General features: G+C 43.7%; 1 protein-coding gene across 8 annotated transcripts in view; it reads right to left on the bottom strand.

Moving 5' to 3' along the window:
* The window catches only part of FYN (FYN proto-oncogene, Src family tyrosine kinase), a 207,483-nt gene that overhangs the window by 41,248 nt on the left and 140,762 nt on the right, over positions 1–25,473 (bottom strand). For all 8 annotated transcript variants that reach the window (XM_008007307.3, XM_038001005.2, XM_073022420.1 and 5 more), the window contains 5 exons: positions 16,686–16,943; positions 11,911–12,007; positions 5,429–5,527; positions 1,503–1,606; positions 385–534 (listed from right to left, as the gene is read on the bottom strand). In XM_008007307.3, the coding sequence (XP_008005498.1) occupies positions 385–534; positions 1,503–1,606; positions 5,429–5,527; positions 11,911–12,007; positions 16,686–16,932 (697 nt within the window). In that variant the 5' untranslated portion in view covers positions 16,933–16,943. The remainder of the gene's footprint in view (positions 1–384; positions 535–1,502; positions 1,607–5,428; positions 5,528–11,910; positions 12,008–16,685; positions 16,944–25,473) is intronic.

Below are 25,473 nucleotides of genomic sequence, written 5' to 3' on the forward strand. Positions count from 1 at the left end.
CTTGTAGGAGTCCCCATGTAAGCGCCCTCCGGGAGACTCCTTCCTCATATGCAACATGGGGGGAATGGGAAAAGACAACTTGAAGTATTTTAGGACGAAGATGAAAAGACAACTTTTACAATTTAACCTACTGCTTTCTACTTGGGAAACAAAAATATTATAGGATCTTTGGACAAACATGTGGAACTAATAATAACAACTACAGTAGAACAACAGCAATAGAACCTATTCAGCCAAGTCCCACCATTAAGGGCTGGCAAAGAAAACATATTCTAGGAGTGATTTTGTACATAATTAGTTTTACCCCTTTCCACTTTCCTGCTCTGGGCCTATCCACTCCCTCCAGCATCCACATGGTTAGTAGGCAGTTAGAATTCAGGTTACCTGAGTAATGTTGTACAAGCTGCTGAAGGGTTTCAAACTGGGCCCGGGTGGTAATGTAGTATCCACCGTTGTCAAGTTTGCGAATTTTATAATGTTTGACGTGGTCTCCTTTCATATCATCCCAATCGCGGATGGAAAGTGAATAGGCACCTGGTAAACAAGCAAAGCATTAGCAGCTCCAGTCATTTAGACTATTAGCTTGCTTTTTAGGCCTCATTTTCTTGACTCTGATTAATAATTACCAAGGATATACACACACATGTACACACACACACAGCATCTCCACTCAGTAACAGGAAGAAGATGCTTCTTGATGTCCTGCAAATGTCAGAAGATATTAGCAGTAAAATAATTCTGCCCTTGAGACTGAAAGCTTCCTGGATATTTTTCTTAAACACACTGTTCAGTCACCCTTGTTGTATAATACAGCGTAGACTCAATTCCGACACGCCTTCCCTCCAGGATAGAGAGAAGGACCACGATGCACGGCTGAGTTTGCTTCCCCTGTCTTCTCTACCCAGGGGCATACTGGGAGGTAGCAGCAGCATATGTAAAAGAAATCTAAGGCTTGTTTCTCTAGAAGTGAGCTCCAAGCTTCTGTTTTACAACACTTTCCACAGGAACAGATAATATGGTGGATTAAGCTAGAGGCCACTACTCTCTTCTTCCTTGACCTATCTCCTCTTGTGGGCTGTAATGAGTTGTTGAATAATGAAAAGTCCAACAGTTGGAGGAAGAGAAGTGAAGTCCTGAGTTATTTAAAAAACAAAAGGAAAGCAAAAACAACCTGTATGACTGGCACCTGAGGAACTAAGAGTTTCAGAAAATCGAAATTCTAAAGGACTTCTGAAAATTCTATGATCTTGTGTGCCCGGAGCAGTGAAGCTGCCCCCAGCCCGTTTCAGGAGGAAGGTCTTGATTTGGAGCCTCTGTAGTTCTTTTGGTGCTGTCTGCAGTTCTAGAGCCTGGAGGCAAGACTGAAAACAGGACTCCACTCACAAGGCAGGGAGGATATGTGCCATTTTAAAATCCCTGTACATTAGAGATAAGCCTTTCATCCCCTCTGACTAATCCACAGATTTGAATGACAAGCCAACTTCTTCAACTCGTTATCTTACCTTTGGTGGTTTCACTCTCGCGGATAAGAAAGGTACCTCTTGGGTTTCCAAAGGACAATAGCTGTCGCTCAGCATCTTTTCGGCCAAGTTTTCCAAAGTACCACCTTTAAATGAGATCAAGGAAAGAAAATACTTCGTAATAGTCATTTACAAAATGCAACAGCACAGGCTTTTTTTTTGCCCATGAATTCCCCTCACCTCCGATTTAGTCCTTAGCCTTTCCCTGTACGTATTTTTTCTAGCTTAATTCAGTTCCTTTCCAATCTATCCTGGATTCTATCCCTAATTCATCTCTTTCACTCTTTAAAAAAGATCAGATTTGAATTGTGGGTTGTTTTCCTCCCCTCCAGACATGACCAGAAATGGTTTGTGTTAAAATCGCCATCTGTATGCAAAAAACCCAGAAATCTAAGACCTTGATGTGAAATGGCAACTGCATGAGACCCTTCCCACACTTATTTAAAAGACTCTAGTCTGGGCACGGTGGCTCATGCCTGTAATCCCAGCACTTTGGGAGGCCGAGGCGGGTGGATCACCTGAGGTCAGGAGTTTGAGACCAGCCTGGCCAACATGGTGAAACCTCATCTCCACTAAAAATACAAAAATTAGCTAGGTGTGGTGGTGGGCACCTGTAATTCCAGGTACTCGGGAAGCTGAGGCAGGAGAATTGCTTGAACCTGGGAGACCCAGGTTGCAGTGAGCTGAGATCGTGCCATTGTACTCCAGCCGGGTGACAGAACAAGGCTGTGTCTCAAAAAAAAAAAAAAAAAAAAAAAAGGCCAGGCATGGTGGCTTACACCTGTAATCCCAGCAGTTTGGGAGGCCAAGGCGGGTGGATCATGAGGTCAGGAGATGGAGACAATCCTGGCTAACACTGTGAAACTCCATCTCCACTAAAAATGCAAAAAATTAGCTGGGCGTGGTGGTATGCGCCTGTAACACCAGCTACTTGGGAGGCTGAGGCAGGAGGATCACTTGAACCTGGGAGGTGGAGGTTGCAGTGAGCCAAGATCGTGCCACTGCACTCCAGCCTGGGTGACAGAGTGAGGCTCTGTCTCAAAAACAAACAAAAAAACAAAACTCTTGAATCTCTTGATATCTGAGCATTATTAACTGCTGGGAAATAACAAAACACAGCCTCAGTGTATACGAAGATAATTAACAAGCATTAAAAAAAGTCAGAATAGATAGATATGATATGAATAAAGGAATAGTATTTTCAGTAACTTTCTACCTATAAGAATTCTGAGAAAAATGCCCGTGAGTACTTATTTGTATTTTGTTTTCCCCCAGGTGTGAGGACTTGGATAAGTAAAGGCATTTGCCAGCACCTGGATTGTGATCTGTGTACATCATCATCTTCTTCTTCCTCTTTTTCTGTTTTTCTCTTGAGACAGGGTCTCACTCTGTCACCCAGGCTGGAGTGCAGTGGCATAACCACAGCTCACTGCAGCCTCGACCTCCCCAGGCTCAAGCAATCTTCCAACCTCAGCCTCCTGGGACTACAGGTGCACATCATCACACCAGCTAATTAAAAAAAATTTTTTTGTAGAGGCTGGGAGTGGTGGTTCATGCTTGTAATTCCAGCACTTCGGGAGGCTGAGGCAGGCAGATCACCTGAGGTCAGGAGTTCGAAACCAGCCTGGCCAACATGGTGAAACCCCAACTCTAACTAAAATATAAACAATTAGCTGGGCATGGTGGCATGTGCCTGTAATCTCAGCTATTTGGGAGGCTGGGGCATGAGAATTGCTTGAACCAGGGATGTGGAGGTTGCAGTGAACCGAGACAGGGCCACTGCACTCTAGCCGGGGGACAGAGTCAGATTGTCTCCCTATGTTGCCCAGGATAGTCTCAAACTCCCGGGCTCAACTGATCCTCTCGCCTTGGCCTCCCAAGTGCTGGGATTACAGGAGGGAGCCATCACGGTTGGCCCTGTACATCTTTTCCTTGGCACAACTGTAAGGACTGGTTACTGTACACCTTTGAGATCTGTGCTCAGTCAATAAGCATGCTCTTAAAATGACTTGGTGTTGCAGATATTTCAATATATTATCCCTGAACAAACTAATGATACTCTGTGCCACTTTAGGAGGCATCACACTAAGTCACCTCAAGACTTTTGTTATTTGCCTTATATCCTCCCCCTGCATTCTCAAGCCTTAACCAAGCCTGGCAGTTACTTACTACTTCAGCACTAGGTGCTGAATGAGCAGCAGGTGCTCCCCAAACCCAAGGGAGAATGCTGGAGCATTCAATTGGAATGTGTGTGTGGGAACCATTTTTAGAATATTTAACTGTGAAAGAATCCAGATTCTAAAATGAAATTTCAATTCATTATGCTTGAATATAGGTATTATGAGTTCACTGTCAAATTCTTTTGTGAATTAAGCTTCACTGAAGAAAAGAGACACGGCGTGTTAGCTCCTCAGTGACTTTTAGAAACACCAAAATGTGCAACAATCCTTAATCTAGCACTAGGTGGTGTAAAGACTATTACGCCAATTATTTGTGAGAAATGGCTTTCTGGGTTTGTACCCATAACCCAATTAGAATGCTGTGTAAAACGGTGGTGAAAAAAGAATTGTAGAACAATGGATTACCCAAAACAATAGTATTTTAAGATAATAATAGTTAATTACACATGTAAAACCAAAGGCATTATTTTAAAAAATAATACTGTTTAAAAACAAAATATTTAAAAAGTTGACCATTATAAAAATAACTTAAATATATAGCTGACAAATTCCCAGTTAAATCAGGGTAATGCTACATTTTGGTGGTACTTTTTATTCTGGAAGAACACAAAGATTTTTGCAAATCTGCCCTAAAATACAAATTAAAGACAAATATCTTGATTCACTGATGATGAAACACAGTCACTGGGAGAAAAAAATAACTAAGAACCACTGAGTATTTGAGAGTGAGAAACAAAACAGATCCTCTTAGAGGAAATACAAGGGAATTAAAGAAGAGAACAATCCAACTGGGGATTTGGCTAGGGTGTGGAGTCTAATCTGCCTTGCGCTGTTTAAACAAATCCATGGTGAAATTAAATATCGGAGCCAAAAGTTGGGCTTGGTGACTGACTTTTCTCAACTCTCTTTCTAGAGAGGTGAGACCCAAGGTGTCAGGAGGAGGCCAAGTTCCTGCATTTGGGAAATCATGGCTCCGTCTCTCCTTCCCTCAGTTCAGAAGTCAGAGCTGGCAAACAGCCACTGGCAGTTCTTCCCCTTGGGAGTGCCCATTAATCCCACGGGTCAGGAGAAGGGAGAAAGGTTATCCCTCTAGATCCCTTCAGCCTACTGAACACCTTCCTAAACTGCTACCAGTTGAATAGTTGCGCCAAATAACTGCTCGTCACTATTTACTATCAAAGAAGCCAACTGAGGTTCCAAATCACTGTAGTATTTCCCAAGTTGGGAGGACACACTGTATATGAGTCACTTTTACCGGGCATAGGAGATGTCTTTTCAGCACTGTTTTAATATTTCTGATCATGCTTAGGAGAATAATCTTAGGTTAATCTTTGGCAATTACTTGCTACTCTCTCCTCTCTCTCCCCAACAGAGGGAGCAGACTGCGGGCTTAGAAACTTGGGTCGGCAATAATAAATATATGATCTAGCTAGCATTTCATATTTTTATGGCTACTTTTAATCTATGACAAGTTATACTGGGTTTTCATTTAGGATATTGATAGAAAGTTTTCTTTCAAAATAAGTGAGCAGGCTTCAAGAAAAACATTAAGTTAATAACAGTGCAAGTATTACACAGCACATAAAAACCAGGGCAGAAAGCCTGAAAAACTCAAGCTTTAATCACTACTGTGAATTTCTTCCCCCTCCTGCCCAATGTTAATGGCATTCTATTGTGGCAACCAACTTTTAAAATCAAGTAGTTAAGTGAAAATAAAACGAAACATACTCTTCTGCCTGGATAGAGTCCACTGGAGCCACATAATTGCTGGGAATGTAACCTGTCTCTCCAGTTGTCAAGGAGCGGGCTTCCCACCAATCTCCTTCCCTGTAAAGAAAAAAGAAAAAAGAAAATATGTTGACCATTTCAACAGCTTGCAGTTACAGACTCACTGTGGTCTGAAATGTGTAACTGTCACCTCATTATCCTGCCACCTGATTTCTCCCATCTATTCCTTTACCTTGAATTCCAACATAGCCCCCACATGAAGGTCAGAAGGTTCCAGTTCGAGTCAGCCATGAGATGAACCCATGGTTGTCTCTTGTCTTATTCGTGAATTAAGAATGTGGGACCCTGGCCATGAGAGGTCTCCCTTGGTAGGGGGTATTTTGCTTGGTTAGTGTTCTCAACTTGGACAGAGGGAAAAGGAACCCGGCCTCAGCCGAATTAAGTAAAACATGTTAGCTGCACATCATCTGGGAAGGGAAGCTTGTTAGGAGGTCTGAGGCCAATCTGAGCTGCACGGTGCTGCTCCCCTATTGTAAGCACCTCTCTCTTTCAGGTTCAAATCATGACATTAAAAATGTTAACATCCTAACACTGGGAGGTTAGGAGGTCTGGTGAGGGATGAAGGCATGCTCTAAACACGTGCCTGGCTTGCTCTCAAAAAAATGAGGAGACACCTCTCTACAGGTAGAATGACGAAGACTAGAGTAGGCTCGCCTTCCCCAGGCATTTTCAATCTGAGGTGATTCCATCAAATGTCCAGAGCACTGGCCTGAGGCTGATGGGCAAGTGGGGAGGGTGGGTATGGCTGCGTGTGCTCGCACACGGGAAGCACAGAAACTCGGCAAGGGAGTGAGATTTTTAGTCATGCCACTTTGCACTGCCTTAGGCTCCATGCCACAGCACGGCAGTGTGGTATCAACCTGGGGAGCTCTCAGAGGAGGTGAAAGGGGAGCCTGTAGCTACTTTCATCTTAAAGCCAGTGAGTACATTAAGCAGTTCAAGTTCATCTGTTTAGATTCACACAGGGCTACCTGTGATAAAGAGCAGGAATGGAGTGTGTACCTCATCCCATTAACATCGGAGAGGCAATGGATGTGGCGCTGTGGCTCTGACATCCATTGAGTATCTGCAGAACCTTCCACCAGCCTGCAGTCAAGGACATGATTGCCCTCGAGCAAATCAGACCTCCCAGCAAATCTGATCTCCTGGGGCTTGGCACCTTCTCTTCCTCCGTTTTTGGTCCTTGGAGGCAGCAAGCGAAACTCCAGGCATTTTTTTAAAAACTCGTTTTTTTGGCTGGGTTCTGTGTCAAAGCTTTCAGCTACACAAAAAAATGTGTTGGCTTTTGGCCATGGTAAAGATGCTCCCCAGACGGATTTAATCAGGTACAGAAAAACCAGCCTCCACATGAAATGCAAGCCTTATTCCAGAGGCCGCTCTCTAAAGCTGGACTCTGAGCAAGGTGAGCAGTGAGCAATGCCTCCAGATAGGATTTAACAGAGCAAGAGAATAAAGGTGACAAGCCAGCGTGTGCTGTGGGTGATGTTGTGGGAAAGTGTTTGGTGGCATAAGGAATAGAATAGCCCACAAAAAACCCAAGATGCTGGCACAGGTTTTTAAAACCTTATGTTTCCATTAGTTTCCTAATCTCTCTTTTTTACCCTATTACAAATCCACCAAAAGTACAGTACTCATATTCAGAAAGTTCTTTATTCATAAAATTTAGTTCATGTCTAGATTTATTCATAATCTTAAATTTAGTTCATGTCTAGATCTTTGTTAGGAAATATTTACACACACTGAAGAACATAGGTACAGCATATACGAACCCCGTGAACCCACTGCCCAACTTAAGAGTTAGATCGTTACCAACTGGGTGGGATCTGCACTGTGCTGCTCCCCTACTGTAAGCACCCCTCTCAGGTTCAAATCATGACATTAAAAATGTTAATATCTTAACAGTTTGTACTGGTCTCACTTCTATGCCTTCCAAAAGGAATACATACAGTTGTAAGGATATCATCTAAGAACATATGTGGAAGTTTATTTTTTTCTTTAAACACTGTATGTGTTTAAGGAAATGGCTTCGGAGACATAATCTTCACTTTAATATATTGACAGCATTTATTGCTCTGAAGTTCCACTAGATGGAGACATTTAATCATAAAAAGTAACAATACCCCGCTCTTCCCCCTCCACCCTCTCTCGCCCAGCCTGGGAAATGCTCCAAAATGGCGAGGAAAAAATTAAGTGCTTGTAGCAGAGGCTTATTGTTTTTTAATGCAAGATAACCTTCATCAAGTTAGTTCTAATTGAATTAAATTAAGAAAAAAAATGGCTAGCATCAATTTTAGGGTATCTGAGGATGTCAATGGGGGCGGGAAGCCAATACATTTCGCTGCAGGCTGGGACAAGACCAGCCTTATTCAGGTGATCTGGCATTAATGAAGTCATTTCCAATTCAAATCTAGCATTAACTATCTCATTTTGGTCTAGGCACCTAAATAGTGTAGCACAGATCAGAATGCAATCATCAGCTCATTCTAAAGTCATGAATCAAGAATTCATGATTTTCTCACTTGACCCTGTTAATCTCACAAGGGGTTTCAGCTACTCACGAGAAAGATAAAATCCTTGATTTCTCTTTTTCTAGGCTTTCCAGGGTCATCTTCTTCATCAAAGGAGACATAAGGTGACAAAGATTCAATGTTTATTATGTAGTGAACCTCACATGTTGAGCCCAGAGAGGCTGGTACAGACCCAAAATATTCATCAAGAGCCTCTGAGCAAATGAGTAAGTCATCTTTTTGATACCCTAGAAGCACCAACTCACCTATAAATAGACATACTCTATATTCATGTTGGTTTAGGAAAATAGGATCTCTACTATGTTATCTTTTATTTGTTGAGTTACTGTGGGTAATTAGCATTGTTAAAGCTGTATTTCTTTAAACTGTTCTTATAGTTCAGATTCTTCTTTAATTTACACTTGGTGAGATATTCTTTGTCATCTTGCTCTAATTCAAATATATGATTTAAAGCCTGGCGCTGGTTTCGAATGGCTTTTAAGGTTTTATAACAGCTCTCTCTGTTCCTCTGATTTAAAGACTTGTTAAAAGATTCTGTGCCCCCACCACACTCCACACCAAGAAAAGAGCCTACCCCCAAACCCCAAAGTTGCTCACAGGCTTGTGGGCCCAGGAGCTGGCAGCCCTAGAGCCTTGGAGCCAGGGAGCAGTTATTTGCCAACAGAAGTCAGCCTTGATCTGCTCAGTAGCGTAGCGTTTTTATTATAAATGCTGGATTCTTTGTAAATGTAGTCACTACCCATCTGATTTTTAGAGAGTATGTCAGTAACAGTTTTATCAAATGCTTGGGTGGGGCTCTAAACCAGGATTTTTTTTTTTTTTTTTTATCACAATAGAAAAAAAAAACCTGCCCGCAGCTGTGACCACTACTCCACTCTGTGTAAAACATGTATTACATTTATAGAGTCACTGTTCCTAGATGGTAAATGACTAGTCTTAAAATGTGAAAACAGGGAATACAATGGATGAACTTAAATATTTTGCAAAATGGGTTCAAATTTAATAATGTCCTAATACATGACACTGAGCTCTTACAACAGGTCAATGAAGCACCTTTGCCCCTTGCTGGGCAGCAGGAACACCGCCGCTGGGTACATACATACACGCACATCCCATGGGGTATGCTGTACTTTAACAAAGCCAGCCCTGTGGCCTCCAATGCCACCAGGGCTCCCACCAGGGAAGGGAGTGGGAGGACACACACTAGGAGGTGTGGCAGCTGCCCTGGCAGAACAGAGCCCCATTCCTCCCTCTCCTCTGAGGACCAGAGCCAGAGGCGGGAGAGAATGGGGGAGGGGAGGAGCCACATGCCATCTGCTTCCGTATTATTGCTTTGTTTTTCCTTCACGATTTTCTCTTCCCTGTTATTACCCTGGACTTCAGGATATTGTCGTGTTACACAAACCTTATTTTTCTTTTCTATAACCTTGAGAAAGGGCATTTTAAAATTCCACTGATATGGAATTCCATTGGCAGAAAGGAAGAACATTAAGAGGAAGAGAACCTTTGTAATATTTTCCTCTACAAGAACAGGGTTGGAGGCTCAAAGGACTCTGTAAATATCAAAGGCCGTGCATGGAAGTCACAAAATAGAGATTGAGACAGATTGGATCCTCCTTAAGTGTTTCTCTAAAATTTCAATTTGGTGACATTGCAGATCCTTTCCAGATTAACAAAGGAAGAAGCCATGGGATTGACATTGGCAGGGACTAACTTTCCAACGCCCTCCAGCCTGATGCACAGACGCACATGCAGTGTGGACAAAGCCTCTCGAGAGCTGGGTCTGTGCTCCTACTATTCCGTGGTTCTTGCAGTTGAAAGTTTACAAATAGTCTTGAAATTTCTAATCAACCTTGGCATGTAGGGGAGGCTAAGGGGCGGGGGACTTCAGAATTCAAAGTTAATGGACTCCAACAAGCAGCAAAATAACAGCAAGGAGGTATACCCAGAGAGGATCAAAGCCCGCTCCTCTCTTCCCCAGCCCCGGCCAACTCTCCAAACCTTCCTGTCACTTGAAGGGTCCCCTCCCCTTTGATAGAGTACCTGGGCCTTTCCCAGATCAAACCTGACACTGTTCTCAGGATGCCTCCCTGCACCTCGCCCTGGGCTCTGCCACCTGCCAGCTCCGTGCTCTGGGGCAGTTTCCTAATCTGGGCCTCTGGCTCCTCAGATGTCAAACGATGACGTCGATGCATACCTCAGACAGTTGTGGAAAAATGCATGAGAACGTTTGTAACTTAGCACATGGCTGGTACTTCAGGAGCCTTCAGTGAATGACAGCTGTTTATTATTTTTTAAAAAAACTTCCTGTGGCTACAGGAGGATGACGCCTGGGGGGTAGGTGACACTATTCTTGACCTGGGTGGTGGCTGCACAGGCATGTTCAGCTTGTGAAAATTCAGCAAACTGTACACTTTTTGAAAATTGTAGTAAAATCCAGGCAACATAAAATGTATCATTTTCCTCATTTTTCAGTGTACAGTGGAGTGGCAGTAAGTACGTTCACACTGCTGTGCACTGTCACTGTGGACACTTTTGATATATGCACTATTCTGCATGTATTCCAATAAAGAGCTAAAAAAACCCACCCCACATCTTTGTTAATGATGACAATCCTAATCTATGTTTGAAAACCCTGTGGCTATGTAGATTGTGCCTTCTGATGTCTGGAAGAGACTCATCAGCCCTTTATAGCGGTATTCAGTTCTTGCTGTTGAAAGGCGGCATATCCTCAGTGCATGGTTCTGTGAGCCAGGGGGCATTCCAGGGAAGGCTGGGCTTTCCAAGGAGGCAGTTTTCAGGCCTGAAGGAGGTCCCTGTGGCAATCAGCACTCCTCTTTCCTGGGATGTGCAGTGTGACCAGAGCTGCGTCTTACTCCCTTTGGCACATCCTTCTGGGAAAGCTGAGGAGCCTCGCTCCAAGTCCTTCTGCCAACATGGAATCTGGTTTGCTCAGAGAGCAGAGGAGAAGCAACCAGACTTGGTGGCATAGAACTTCCCGGTGTGCCCCTCAGCCCCTGCGTGCCACTCTTTCCCAACCACTGGGGGCACTCACAGGGACGCTGGAGATGCCTGGCTTGCCGATGTGGAACCACCGGACACTTTCTTGAGAGCCTGGATTTTTTCTGAAGGGCCTCATCTGCGCACACTGCCTCAATCTAACAGAGGAAGTATTTATAAACCATAAGAAAATCTGATCCATGTTTACTCTTCTTATGGAGGTATTGAAAGCAGGATTTGAAAAGTGAGTGGTCCTCACTCTTGAAATCCCCCTACTGCCTGTTTAACTGTTGTTCCTCCTGGCCAATGTTAAACAACCATGCAGCATATTCATTCATGAGTGGGTGAAATCACTTCTTCTGGCTCCAAAAGATTCCAGTCACTCCCAAATTTTCATTACAGTGAAACACCTCCATGGGCTTCACCAATGAAATGTTTAGCAGTTTATAAAATGAAGAACTTGTTGCAAGCCTCAAGTGAGGGCTTAGCTGGTGTAACATATGAAATGTGAAGAAAATCTCAAGGCAGAGAGCATGAAACGTGGGTAGCCAAGGCTTGTGCCAATCACTTGAAACTGTAGGTTTGTAGAAACACTTAGGGCTATGGAGAGTGATGCTGGTGATTTTACAACCTTTAAACCTAAACCAAAACCAATAAACATGGACTGTGCTAGTATTTTCGGTACTCCCCAAAAATCTCCTTGGACACACAGTGCCATAAAATACTGCACTGTGTCACTGACTCTTCTTTTTCTCAAAGTATATTGTTGTAAACTAGTGAATTTAGCGACTGTTCTTTTAGGATTTCAGACATCTGAAGAAGTGCAGACCAGAAATACAAGACCCCTTCCCAACCTGAAAGGTATACATGCTTCTCCTCCCTCTCCAAACTTACGAGCTGTTCAATATTTGAAATTTTTCTCCTTTGTGAAAACTCAGGTCATCTTCCGTCCGTGCTTCATAGTCATAAAGGGCCACAAACAGTGTCACTCCTGCCAAAACAAAATTCACAAGAAGGGAGATTATTACATAAGGGGAAATTAATTCCAAGAAATTAAATCTTCACTAAAATCTCATTCTCACAATCTACATCTAGTCAGCACTAATAACGTGATGAGGTGCTGTAATTAATGTGTCAAAACCACAGTCACAGGGCTGTGTTTATGCCTTGGTCTTTGTAGGGAAGCCTTACTGGAGCTGATAAAAACCTGCAGCTGAAGGGCTTCTTTCTGTAATAGCTTTGAATGAGTGCTGAGGAGCAGGGAGATATTAAAATCACGTCCCAAATAAAAGGGCAGCGTCAGCATCAGGGTTCAGGTTTGCAGGGCTCTGCGGCAGTTACTGACATCCTTTGCTGGTCACGTCTTCTCCTCCACTTGGAGCCTATGTTAGGTTCTGGGTAAAATGGACCGCGCTTTCTCCTGGTAAAACAGTAATATAGAATGTAATAGGAAACACCTCCTGCAGCTTGGGGACATTTAGAGAAGACTCTTTCTGTAATATTCACCCCAATTAGAGGATGTACTGCTCTCGGCATCTGCAGTTGGGTTTGCAGTCTTGTGCTGCTCAGCCCCACTGCTGAAAATGGAACCCTCTCCCTTGTCCTCCTCCTACCTTGAACTCACCTCTCCTCACACTGTCTTGTAGCACTCACTCTTCCTCACATCCACCCTATGCCCTCTCATCTGGCTGACTCTCTAGAGAGGCCGTTCCTGCTTTGCAGAAGTTTGCTAGCAGCAGCAGAGACTATCCAGTGTCATTTGGCCTAGGATTTCCTCCACATAATTAGGCATATATATATATTTTTTAATAGAGACGGGGGTCTCACTATGTTGCCCAGGCTGGTCTCGAACTCCTGGGCGCAAGCGATCCTCCTGCCTTGGCCTCCCAAAGTGCTAGGATTACAGGTGTGACCTACCATGCTCAACCCAATAGGCATAATTCTAACACAGTCCCCAGTGATTCCTGCCTCTTAGGATTCATGTCTCGTGCAAGCCCCTCCCCTTGAGTGTAGGCTGGATCTAATGACTTGCTTCTACTCAACAGAATGTGCAGTCCCTTAAGTGACTAGGCTTCAAAAGACAGTGACTTCTGCCTTTCTAGCAGACTCTCTCTATTGTCACTTCAGCTTGTGTACTTTGATGAAGCAAGGCGCCATGCTGGCGAGGCCCACGTGACCAAGAACTGAAGGTAGCCTTTGGCCAACAGCCAGCGAGGCACCAAATCTTGCCAGCACTACATGAGTTTGGAAGCAGATAATTCTCAGCTAAACTGTGAGATGACTGTAGTCCAGCCAACACACCTTGATTACAGCCTGTGAGAGATTCCGAAGGACCCAGCTAAGCATTCGCAGATTCCAGACCCACAGAAACTGTAAATTTAGGTTTTATAATTTTAATTGATGTATGGACACACACAAACAAAGAAGCATGAAGGAAGATTTGGATGCAAGCGGTGCCACACTTTACGTCGTCACTACAAGTGTTCGAGTGTAAAGAAAACCAATTTTGAAACTATGAAATTCCTGATTCATAAATACACAGCTATTTCTACTTTAGTACATATAAGATAATTCACTGTTATTAAAGCTCTTTTATTAAGGCAATTGCATATGTCTTAAAAGCAATGGTAAATTAAGTTGTCTTCCAAAACTGTGTACTTGTCTGGTCAGCTGTATATGATCAGTTATCTACCTCACAGTCTATTTTCTTTTGTGCTGGAACAGGTTGCTGGCCCTCCCTGTTTCCACAGACCAAATCCTCCTAGCTCAGGAGCTAGGGCTAAGCAGTTATTTCTTTTGAGTATTTTTTAGTTCTTACATTTTATGCTTGTATTTGATGATAAATGTCAGTGACATTTCATAGTTTCCAAAGTCCTTGCTGCTCTGGGAAGTGTAGATTCTAGTGAAAATTACACAGTCATAAGACAAATGTGTTTCTGTTTTAGTTTTTAAAAGTTGTGGTATCACTGGTTATATGCTCCCTGGAATATTACTGCTTTGTGAAAGTCCAGACTGAATGCAGCAGCCTCTGTATACCTAGCAGTTATAAACCTGGGTCTCTCACTACTTGATATTTTTGCATTAGTTAAGACAGAAATGTGATAGTTCGGTTAGAGGGGAGGGGAAATCTGCTGCTAGAAATGTCTAACTAAGTGCCATACTCGTCTGGGTAAGATTTGGGAAACATAACCTCTGTACATAAAAAAAATATATTTAAACATCACATAGTAGATAGCCATTAAATTATAAAAAAATTATGATGAAAGATCTTCTATACAGATTGAAAAAAGATATCTATATGATCAAGAGAGTTAAATTTTTTTTTTTGAGACGGAGTTTCACTCCCGTCGCCCAGGCTAGAGTGCAGTGGCATGATCTCAGCTCACCGCAACCTCCGCCTCCTGGGTTCAAGCACTTCTCCTGCCTCAGCCTCCCGAGTAGCTGGGATTACAGGCACCTGCCACCACGCCTGGCTAATTTTTTGTATTTTTAGTAGAGACAGGGTTTCGCCATGTTGGCCAGGCTGGTCTCAAACTCCTGACCTCAAGTGATCCACCCACCTCGGCCTCCCAAAGTGCTGGGATTACAGGCGTGAGCTACTGCACCTGGCCAGAGCCCACTTTTTTACCAAGCTGCCAGTTTGCTGTGTAAGTAGTTCCAAGGGAAGAAATGTGTCATGGCACTATTCAAGGACCACAGAGAGGAGTGGGGCTTGTCTTTCTGCCCCATCCCAAGTGGGACTTTCCTCAGGAGAGTTAGCATTCAGAGGTCTGACCACGCAAAGCAAGGCTCACTTGGCAACTGTCTTTCTTTCCTTAGGTTTCTTTGGAAGGTAAGAAAAGAGATTGGCTTAAAACAAAAATGTGGGTGCCTGTAAGGTCATGCCTATTCTTATTTAACACTCCATGACCAGATTCCCTTCTTTAAAAACAACTTAAAAATGAAGACAAGCCAGCTCCACTGTATGGAAGGCAAGGCACATGAAGACCAGCACGCCACTATCTCCTTGCATCAGCTGACAAGTTCTCACTGAGGGCTTTTCTGTTTCATGTTCCAGGAACCGAGGGGAGAATCAAAGGAGGTTACAGAGAAACACAGACATTGTTCTTGGCCCTACAGGACTGAAGGCAGCGTTGGGAGAAAGGACATGCATATATATTAAAACCAAATAATTCAAGGCAGAAAAATCTGCCAACATTTGGGGGTACTGTGTTTTAACTTTCAAATGTTATAAGGGATCAGGTAGCCTCTTAGACGAAGACTGCTCCTGACTGTAGTGAAGACCCACATGCTCAACACAAGTGGCCCTCTCTAGTGACTTTAATGAATGATACCTGCAGACACAGGGGTCCATATCCAGCACTCATGAATGAATGAACAAGGATAATGGCTGTGTCAGCAGAATTAACAGTCTAGGCTGGCAAAGCCCCTGTGCTTCTCACAGTAGGCACGACGATGGGGGTTGCGTTGGGTGTGTTTTCGCCTCTTTTTTTTCTCCTGCATCCCCAGAAGACAGATGGCTTTAGACTGCCTGTCTGCATCTCTCCTTTCCAGGTGCCTTTGGAAGGTGGGAGGGATGGGTAAAGATACTTAGCTTGTATTCAACCCATGCAAGGCCTGGGTTGAAAGGAAAGCTAGAGTCACCACAGCATGAGAGTGAACATAAACACTTCTACTGGGCAGAGCGTGCTAGGCTAGCAGAAGAGAAGTAGATAATGTCCAAAGGCTCAGGGTCAGGCCTTTTGATACAACTACACTGATGTGTGTTTGGTGCAGAGGGAAAAAATACTTGCTAATGCCTTAGTAGTGCCTCCTCCCAAGGTGAAAAGGTACCTGCTGCCAGATGGGTAGAAAGACACCGCATTCTTTAAAACTTTTATATAAGACATCTGCTGCCAGATGAGCTGAGAGATGCTGTGTTCTTTCAAACTTTTGCAATAAACAAAATAATTTTGGAACAAATAATGTCAAATATCTAGTTACCATGGTTCACATACTCAGAGAAAATTTGGACGACTAAGGATGCATGAGATAACTTACAAATATTTTGGAAAACATATGTCTGAGAATGCATGCCAGATATTTTACAAAGTATTAGCTAAGTCAGCAAATACACATGGCAGCAAAATATAGCCTTGTGGTATGAAAGACAAGGAAACTTAAAAAAAAAAAAAAAAAAAAAAAAAAAAAAGAGAAAGGCAGGCTGAGGATTAGGAAGAAGTGGGTGGGAAGAGGGAGTACATTAATATCTAGAGAACTCAAAATACACACACCCAGACCCAGTCCTGGAGCCTCTAGTTCAAAAGATTGGGACATGGCTCAGGCATCCGTGTTTTGAAAAGGCTGCCCTAGTTCTTCTGTGCCAACCAGCCAGGCGAGGCTGAGAGTCATTAACCTACAGTGCCTCAGTAGAAAGTTGTAGCTCACTAACCCATACAGAATCCTCAGAGCAGCAACTTGGGGCACCTTGCAACCCTGTAGCCAAGCATTTTGTTTGTACATCAAGCTCTGGCTTTTCTTACAGCCCCTCATCTAGTAGAGGAGACATATTAGAAACTTACATGTGAAACCCCTAGTCAAAGGGAAGTGATGGGAACCCAGATGTTCAATTGCCAAAAGAGTTAAGGGCGGCTGCCCCCTCTCCACACTCCGTGACTTCGGGGGCTTACCTGTTCCTCCTCTCGTACGCAAGGTCCCCGTATGAGACGAAGAGTTCACACCTCCAAAGACAGTGAGTCCTTGGCCCCCGGCTGCGTGGAAGTTGTTGTAGTTGGGGATGGAGGTCACACCGAAGCTGGGGTAGTGCTGAGGGGTGGGGTCTGTGCCATAGCGGTACCCGGAGCTCTGGTTCAGGCTGCCGTCCCTCTCCTCCGTCAGTTTTGTTGCTTCTTTATCCTTACATTGCACACAGCCCATTATCTAAATTCCTGCCAGAGACAAAAAAGGGGTCACGTAAGCTGGGATGCTCCCTAGTTGCTGGGTTGCTCTCCAGTTAACGAGGAGTAATTGACAAGGCTCACTGTTGGCTATTTCAGGCCTATGAGGGGCATGAGGAAAGGCGGTGGCTGGGGGGATGGTTAGGAGGAAGCTCAGTTCCTTGACCCCACAATCACATTTGTTCCCCATATGTTCTGGAGGATAGCATCATCAAAGAGCACAACGTTCACCATGCAGCAACTTTCCTCGACTGAGGCCTGTACCTCTTAAAATTCTGTAACAGCATACACCTGCCTACAGACTGTCCAATCATACTTACCAATTCTGCCTTTCTTTAGTCATCTAAAAAATATATATATATGCTCTGTAGAATGAGTCTATGCAACATTAGAATAAAAACTCCCATCAGGGCACAGGAAATTTAAGGAAGAGGGCGCAGGACTGTTGGATAAGCCAGAATACAACCTTCAATCAAGTCACTAGACTGCTTCACTCACGGATACCTAATCTTCAGGCACAAAACTGGTCAATTTTAAGCACTAAGATGATGCTAAGTATCAAAACTAAGAACTAGTTACTGGATGAAAAATAAAATCGGCAGAACCTAAGAGGTCCGAGTACATTTGCAGGATGTCACGATAGCCTACAGTAACGAAATTACTTACAGCTGCTAATTAACTTTTCAAATTTCCATTAGCTTTTGACATCCTTCAAAGACATTAAAAAAAAAATCATTCCCATGTTATGGAGTTAGTGGCGGATTAAAAACTTGAGTTGTTGCCACCCCACCCTCCTCAAACCCACTTCTCCCAGGCTCCTCATCTCAGTAAATGGGACTGCCAGTGACCCAGTTGCTCCAGTCAGCATCCTGAGAAGCATCCTCATTTCCTCCTCCTTGTTTACTTCCTACTCTTCCTGTCTGAGCTCTCCTATTCAAACACGCCCAACTTTTCCGATCCTCAAAGACTCCATTCCTCCAACCGCTTCGGGCCTTGGAACATAGCCTTGAACACTTTTTCCCCTTCCTCTTTGATATGCGATGTATCCTTCATGTCCTAGTTAATAAGGCGCCGCTTCCTCTGCAAGGCGTTCTCTGACTTTCCTGCCCTTCCAGGCTGGGCTGCTTTCCCAAGCGCTCCCATAGCATCCCCATCTCCCTCCTTCTGGCACCCCTGGCACCATATTATAACAGGGCCCGTCCACTTGTCTCATTGCCCAATGGACTGCAAGTTCCAGGAAAGCGGGACACTGTCTGTTTTCATCATAGTTACACTGCCAGTGCCTGGAACAATAAATAGTAACCAGATGAGTGAAGATTCTGGAGCCTATTATGTTTCTCTTTTACCCTTTCTTTATCTCTGTACCAAAGCCGATCCCTCCTGTGACTTTTTTTTTGAGATGGAGTCTCACTCTGTCGCCCAGGCTGGAGTGCAGTGGCGCGATCTTGGCTCACTACAACCTCTGCCTCAGCCTCCCAAGTAGCTGGGATTACAGGCGCCTGCCACCACGTCCGGCTAATTTTTTGTATTTTCAGTAGAGATAGGGTTTCACCATGTTGCCCAGGCTGGTCTCGAACTCCTGACCTCAGGTGATCCGCCCGCCTCAGCCTCCCAAAGTGCTGGGATTACAGGCATGAACCACCATGCCAGGCCCCTCCCCTGTGATTTTTATCAGCAGTGTAAATTTGCATTTTAAAATGTACTGGTATGTGTGTGAGAAGTGAAGAAGATACAAAAATACAAGTTGGTTAAATGGTCCCCCTTTGGACTTGCAATACCCCATCAAGCCGACAGGCATCAGGTAGAACAGGCCAGGGGAGGTCCCTGCCAAAACTGCAAACCAGCCCATTTGGGACTAAAGAATCAAATAAGAAACACATGACATCATGTTTAATAACATTTATTCACTGGGGAGGGCACAGCTGGCACAGGATGGGAAGGGCTTGAGGCGGCGAAGGAGAAGGCACGCTTTCCTATACTATCTTGCAAACCAATGCAGGAGGTGCCACATCAGAAGAGTGCTCCCTGGGCACTCTTCTGAGCACTGCTTTTCTGCTGGACTGGGTGATGGGAGCAGTATCAGACTGTTCTAAAGCTCTCTCATATTACACATTTCAATAAATACTTATTAAATTGAATGTCAGTTCTTGAGAATGAAAATGTTTGGAAAAGAGACGCCTACTGCTTGAGCTGAGCTCACCAAATCTGGAACACATTTACTCCTAAGTCATTTGAGATTAACTTACAGTATACTGTGTCCAACATACTTTGTAACTTATGGTAAATGGATATGATTTTAACAAGTTTCCAATAGGAAATGCAAGCTATTTCCAAGGCATGATGCACTAAAGGAATTTCATCATTTGTTGTTGATGTTGCTTCATCAGACTGACAACTTGCTCATATATTAACTCTTTCATGGTGGAAAGTTGCTCCACATTTTGGCAAAGACCAGACAGAAAACACTTCTGTCCCAGATGTTTCCCCCCGCCCCGCCAGGAATTTCACTGATCTACTGTAATTAGAGAACGTGAGACTCGAATCACAGACTCACATCACTTACACCAGTGGTTCTCAGCTGGGGGTAGCTTTACCACTCCCCTACAAGAGACATACTGGGCAATGTCTGGAGACATTTTGGGTTGTCACACTCAGAGGGAAGGATACTCCTGACACCTACTGGGTAGAGTCCAAGAATGCTGCTAAAACTTCCTGCAATGCACAGGACAGCCTCCTACAAACAAGAGTTACCTGGCCCCAAATGTTAATAGTGTCAAGGTCAAGAAATCCTGATTTACACAAAGGACAGAATTTATATCTACATCTTTGAAGCAGTTTAACAGCTGTTTCCCTTACATGGATGTGATTAACATACAACCCAGCATGCTTTCTTCAGGAGAATAGGCATGCTAGGTAGAAGCAGGCAGTTTTAAAGTGTGACAAGAAGTCCTCCGATTTTTCTCTAGAAGCTTGTGCACTGTGATAGAGAAACAGAACCTAGAAGTAATGAGAACGCTCATTGCAAACTACTCTTCCAACTCCAGCAAAACAAAATAAGCCCCATATCAGAACCCTGAAGAAAGCAGGATCCTACATTTAACCAAACTAAGAAAAAATAATCTGTCAAAATCCACTTTAAAAAAGAAATATACTATAATAAGCAACTAGCAGCTTATTTATAATTTTATGAAGTAACAGAGAAGAAAAATCATCAGCTTCTTGAAAGCAGGAATTTTTTAACTGCTGTATCTCGCGTGGCCAGAACAGTGCCTGGCACACAGTAGTCACTTAATAAGTATTAGTTAAATAAATAAATTACAAAATAATCAAAATTATTTTGGAGAAAACAATCTCTTTTATAGAAGAGACAGCACTGTCACCACTTCGTGCATTCGACATTTGGAGTTAACGTTTCTATACAGATCTTGCTTACTCTCTTCTCTTCAATGACACAAAGGAAGAAGTGAAAATAAATCAGTAACTGCAGTTTCAAGTCATTAGAAGTTATGAGCAATGAAAATATTTATATAGGAACTTGTGGTCTTCTTCCTCCCCCGTGGGGCAGTCAGGCTAACTGCTTCGTGACAGAAGAGTCAGAAGACGCTACATGAGCTGTATTCAGTGTGCCCAGGCTCCTTGCTACAAGGCAAAGTTTTGATCATTCATGCTAAAATAAAAATATCTTTTATTATGCAGAGTTATGCACTGTGGCTTTTATGTCCAATGCTATAGGTGCATCGTGACATAGAATGCACTAATTTACTTGCTGTAGATCCCTGGGGCACTGGGAAACACTGAATGAGGCCATTGTGGATGTGGAGCCCTGGAGTTACTCTGATCAGGAAAACATCACACGCCATGAACTCATGGCTATAGTCCTCTGCAGGCTAGCATGCCTAGAAAAACTGGTGAAAGGCATTTTCACTAATTGGATCCCAAGCCTGTGGTCAAGGTGTCTGGATTACAGCTGTGAAGCCTCTATTCTCCAATCCTTTTGCAAAGGGAGGGGCCCTGTTTCTACCATGGAAATAAAACTTGATCTACTTAAAATTTCCCTAGTCCTGTGGTTCTTTTCAGATGCGCCAATAGTGTTAAGCAACCTGGGAAGAATTGCCAGACAGGATTCAAGGAACGCTGCACCCTGCTCCCATGAGCAGGGCAGACATTATCAACAGATCAACAGATCACAGCCCTTTCTGCTAACATGCTATGGGAGCTACGCTTCTTCACATAGCCCTGTAGTGATTGACGGAAGCTGACCTAAAGGATAGATTCAATCCTTTACTACCACAGGCACAGGGTGCTTCGATCCAAGATGAGTATGGTTGAACATACGCTCCCTCCTCCTGATGTAAACAGACCACAATCCAGTCTACAAGATGTACATTAAACACAAACACATTCATATTTCCTCATGCGCCAATCAATAAAGCAATGCCAGTATGCCCAAGTTATAAGCTTGCAGGACGTATGATAAGATTTCAGGTGTGTGCAGGAGCTAGGTATCAAAATGGGAAAAAGGCCACTGGCAGTCTTCTGTACAAGCAAATTACTTTCTCTTGAGACACATATACTTGCAGGCAGAGGAGGAATGGCAGGAAGAGGAAGTGGAACTGACAACAAATAACTTTAATTTCAGCGGTTTAAGCTCTTTTGTCTCAGAAGCCAACCTAGGTGGATGTGAAGAAGTGACAGCCCTTAGGCATAATCCCGGTTCCTGACAGCCCCCAGCAGACTTTGGAGAGGGACAGGTAAAGCCACATTTGGCCCATACTTAGAGGTGGCATGTTTCCTGGTATCATAATGGAAGTATAAGAACAAGGAAGGGAAATGAACTAAGAACCTAGAAACCAAATGCAAGCAACTGAGATGGGGGCAGTTGAAAAAAGAATGTAAAGCTGAAATGCAGATCAACTGCATGGTTTCACACTTTTCTAGGAAAAAAGCAAAAACTGGAAGCTTATCAAGCAAACACACTTTTTCAGTCAGCAGGAATAGCATTAGGAAAAGGATAAGATGTGGCAGAGACACATCTGAAATTATTTGACTTCAGGATAGAAGACTCATGGCACAGGGCTCTTGATCCTCGTAAAATTAGAAACACCTATAACAATCCACTTGAGGACTTTTGCTACATTTTCAGTGGAGAGAGTTAATCCATTGAAAGCCTACGAAAGCCTTCTTTAGCTTTCCCCCATGTCATTACTGGGAGCAGGAGGACATTCAGAGACAGTTGAGTAGCCACATCAGCAGCAATGAGGTTGGGCCACAGAACCTGTCACCCAAATTTCCTAATTTCCCAGCACCTTTCGATCCTTTACAATGGGGCTTTTCTCCTTTGTAGCACACTGCATCAGATGATCCTGACACCCCATGAGAGACTGCAGGCAGTGCTGCCTTCTGGGGACAGCCGGGACAAAAGGCTCAGGGAGGACTGGGGAGGCTGGACAGAAAGCAGGGCTATGCTGGCCACTCTCGGGATCACAAGCATGTCCCAAGGTACTGAAGCAGAGAAAAAGACACTGCTGGGTTGGCCCTCTGGAGATGTTAATACTTGAGGGCTGAACCACTTTCAGCACTGGTGCTGGGTTCAGCCAGTGGTCCCAGCCCAGCTATGAAAAAAAGCATGCAGGGCTCTGCCAATGTGGGAAAGTCCTCTCTTTGCTGCCAACTGGAAGAAGGGAGTGAAAATGTGTGCCTTGCTGATGACAGTGTGGTAGGGAGAATTCTGAGCTGTCTCCCAGGACTTCTACTCCCAGTGTACGTGCCCTGTAAATCCCTAGGACTTATGAATGATGGGGTAGTCACTCCATCAGTGGGTTATGTTATTCGGCACAGCCGACTTTGAGAGATCATCCTGGGTGGACCTGACCTAATCAGGCGAACCCTTGAAAGGTATGCCAGTTCCTGGAAAAGTAGATTACAACTGCAAGAGGCCTTCATTATGAGGGAGATTCTCCACAGCTGCCTTTAAAGATGAAGGGGCTGTGTGGCCAGACACATGGGTCGTCAGAGCTGAGAACAGCTTGGTCAAGAACGTGAATGAACCTGGAAATGGATTCCTCCCTAATCAAGCCTTCAAACAACAACATAATCAGCTAACATTTGATTTCGGCTTTGCTGAGCAGAGAATCCCCTCTGTGCCTGGACTTGTGACTGACAGAAATGTGAGCTAACAGATGGATGTTGCTTTAAGCCACTAAGTTTGCAGTACTTTGTTAGGCAGCAGCAGAAAACTAATACATGTTTTGGTGGGATGGGCACCATGGGGATGATGGCTCCAATTTCAGCAGTCATGACCAATATCCAATCAGTGTTCCCTGTAGACTAGGTACAGGCTGGACACTGGAAAATGCTGTCCCATTAAAATCTAGTAACAACTCTAAAACATAGGTATTACTAATTCCCCACACTTTACAAGGGAGGAAAAAAGGGGCTGGGGAATTTGTCCACAGCTATGTCAGTCATAGAGATGGGATTTGAAATCAGACAGCCTGATTCCATGGCCAACACACAAAGTCTCTATACTAGAGCTGTCTCCTGACCATGGAATCCTGGCCAGTCCATGCAAGGGTATGGGTGTGAGGGCTGGAGGTGTTGAGGGAAAAATCCTATAGGGAAGAACTGGTTCCACAGAGCTCAATATCTCACACATTATGATACAGTTTGGCTCTGTGTCCCCACTCAAATCTCACCTCAAATTGTAATTCCTATAATCCCCATGTGTCAAGGGCAGGACCAGGTGGAGGTAATTGAATTATGTGGGCAATTCCCCCATGCTGTTCTTATGATAGTGAGTTCTCACGAGATCTGATGGTTTTATAAGCGTCTGGCATTTCCCCTGCTTGCACTTACTCCATCCTGCTGCCCTGTGAAGAAGGTGCCTGCTTCTCCTTTGCCTCCCGCTATAACTGTAAGTTTCCTGAGGCCTCCCAAGCAATGCGGAACTGTGAGTCAATTAAACTTCTTTCCTTTATAAATTATCCAGTCTCAGGTATTTCTTCACAACAGTGTGAGAATTCACTAATATACATTACTAATGGAGGCACTGATTTCAGGGACTAGGCCTCACCTCCATCCCCAATTCAGATTCCATTCCCCCAAGACAGTGGATTCTGCAGAGGTGCTGGACCACACTAGGTGCAGTGATCACACATCCTTCATGTGGTTTGGCATCTTAATGACTATTTGGGCCAATGACACTGAAGCAGCCCTTAATTTCCTCATCTTTCCTAGTCATGGCAAGGGTATTTATAAGAATCATGAAGGAGCTGGCACTGGTTTCCTTGGTATAAAAATCAGCTTTCCTATTGCACTTAAAATATGATTTGCTTTACAGGCAAAACTTTCTGGAACATATTTACTGCATAAACTGAGATACACATATAATGCCTCCACCAAGCACAAAATAACAGCTTTCTACTCTTGGTGGAGCCTGTGAGGGAGAGCCCCTCGCCAAATGCAAGTATTAAAATATTACAGTCTCTGAGGTGAGAAGATAGATGTAAAAGTGGGAATATACACAATGCAGACACTAGCCACATGCAATCATGGAAGAACAGAGCCTACTTAAAAATCAAACCCAAGTTTTGCTTCAGAAATAAGTGAAGTTGGACCCATTCGATCATTTACGCATGACTTTGAAAGCCTCTCTGGAGGGGGAAGAGGATGAACCTTGTCTCATACTGTACAGCAAGGGAACTGAACTAATATAAATCACTCTTAAAATGTCATGTTACTTTAAGAATAAGCCATACTGCTGGTACCTATAATAATTTTGTGGGTCCCCATTTCTGGCTTTTCTTGTTCAAATGGCCCCCAGGCTGAGAAGCAGCTGCTCACATCCCTGCAACAAACATGTTCCTTCCTTTCTGCATAGCCTGCCATTTCTCCAGCCCGAAGATTCAAAAGCACTCAATAAAAGAGAAATGGAAGCATCAGACCCCATAGGTGAGATTTAAGACTGCAGTCAACTGAATGTTGGAACCAGTCCCAAACCTAAATGGCCAAATGAGGTTTTAACACCAAACCATGGAAAGGCTCCAAGAAAAGGGTAAGAACATTTTCTTCTTAAATTCATTTTGCTCTGGATCTCAGGGTTAAGACAAGAGTGAAATGGTGATAAAAACAAGGATAATATGTTTTAACCCTATCTATGCCAAAGGTTTCAGAAAGAATTAGAGCACAGGTTGTAAAGTTTTCTCAGGCTCCACCCCCTGCCCCCAACCCTTTTTGGACCATAGAAAAGCCCCTTGTAGTTAATATTTTTAAAATTTTTATTATATTTAAATTGAGATATAATTCATACACCAAAAAATTCACCCTCTTGAAGCACACAGTCCAATGGGTTTTAGTACATTTACAAAGGAGACCATTTCCATTATCTAATTCCAGAACATTTCATCGCTCCAGAAAGAAATCCATGCCCATTAAGCAATCGCCACCCACTCCCTTCTCTCCCCAGCCCCTGGCAAACCCTAATCTGCTTTCTGTCTCTGTGGATTTGCCTATTCTGGACATT

Source organism: Chlorocebus sabaeus, chromosome 13 (assembly GCF_047675955.1).
Source record: "Chlorocebus sabaeus isolate Y175 chromosome 13, mChlSab1.0.hap1, whole genome shotgun sequence".
Taxonomy (NCBI): Eukaryota; Metazoa; Chordata; class Mammalia; order Primates; family Cercopithecidae; genus Chlorocebus; species Chlorocebus sabaeus.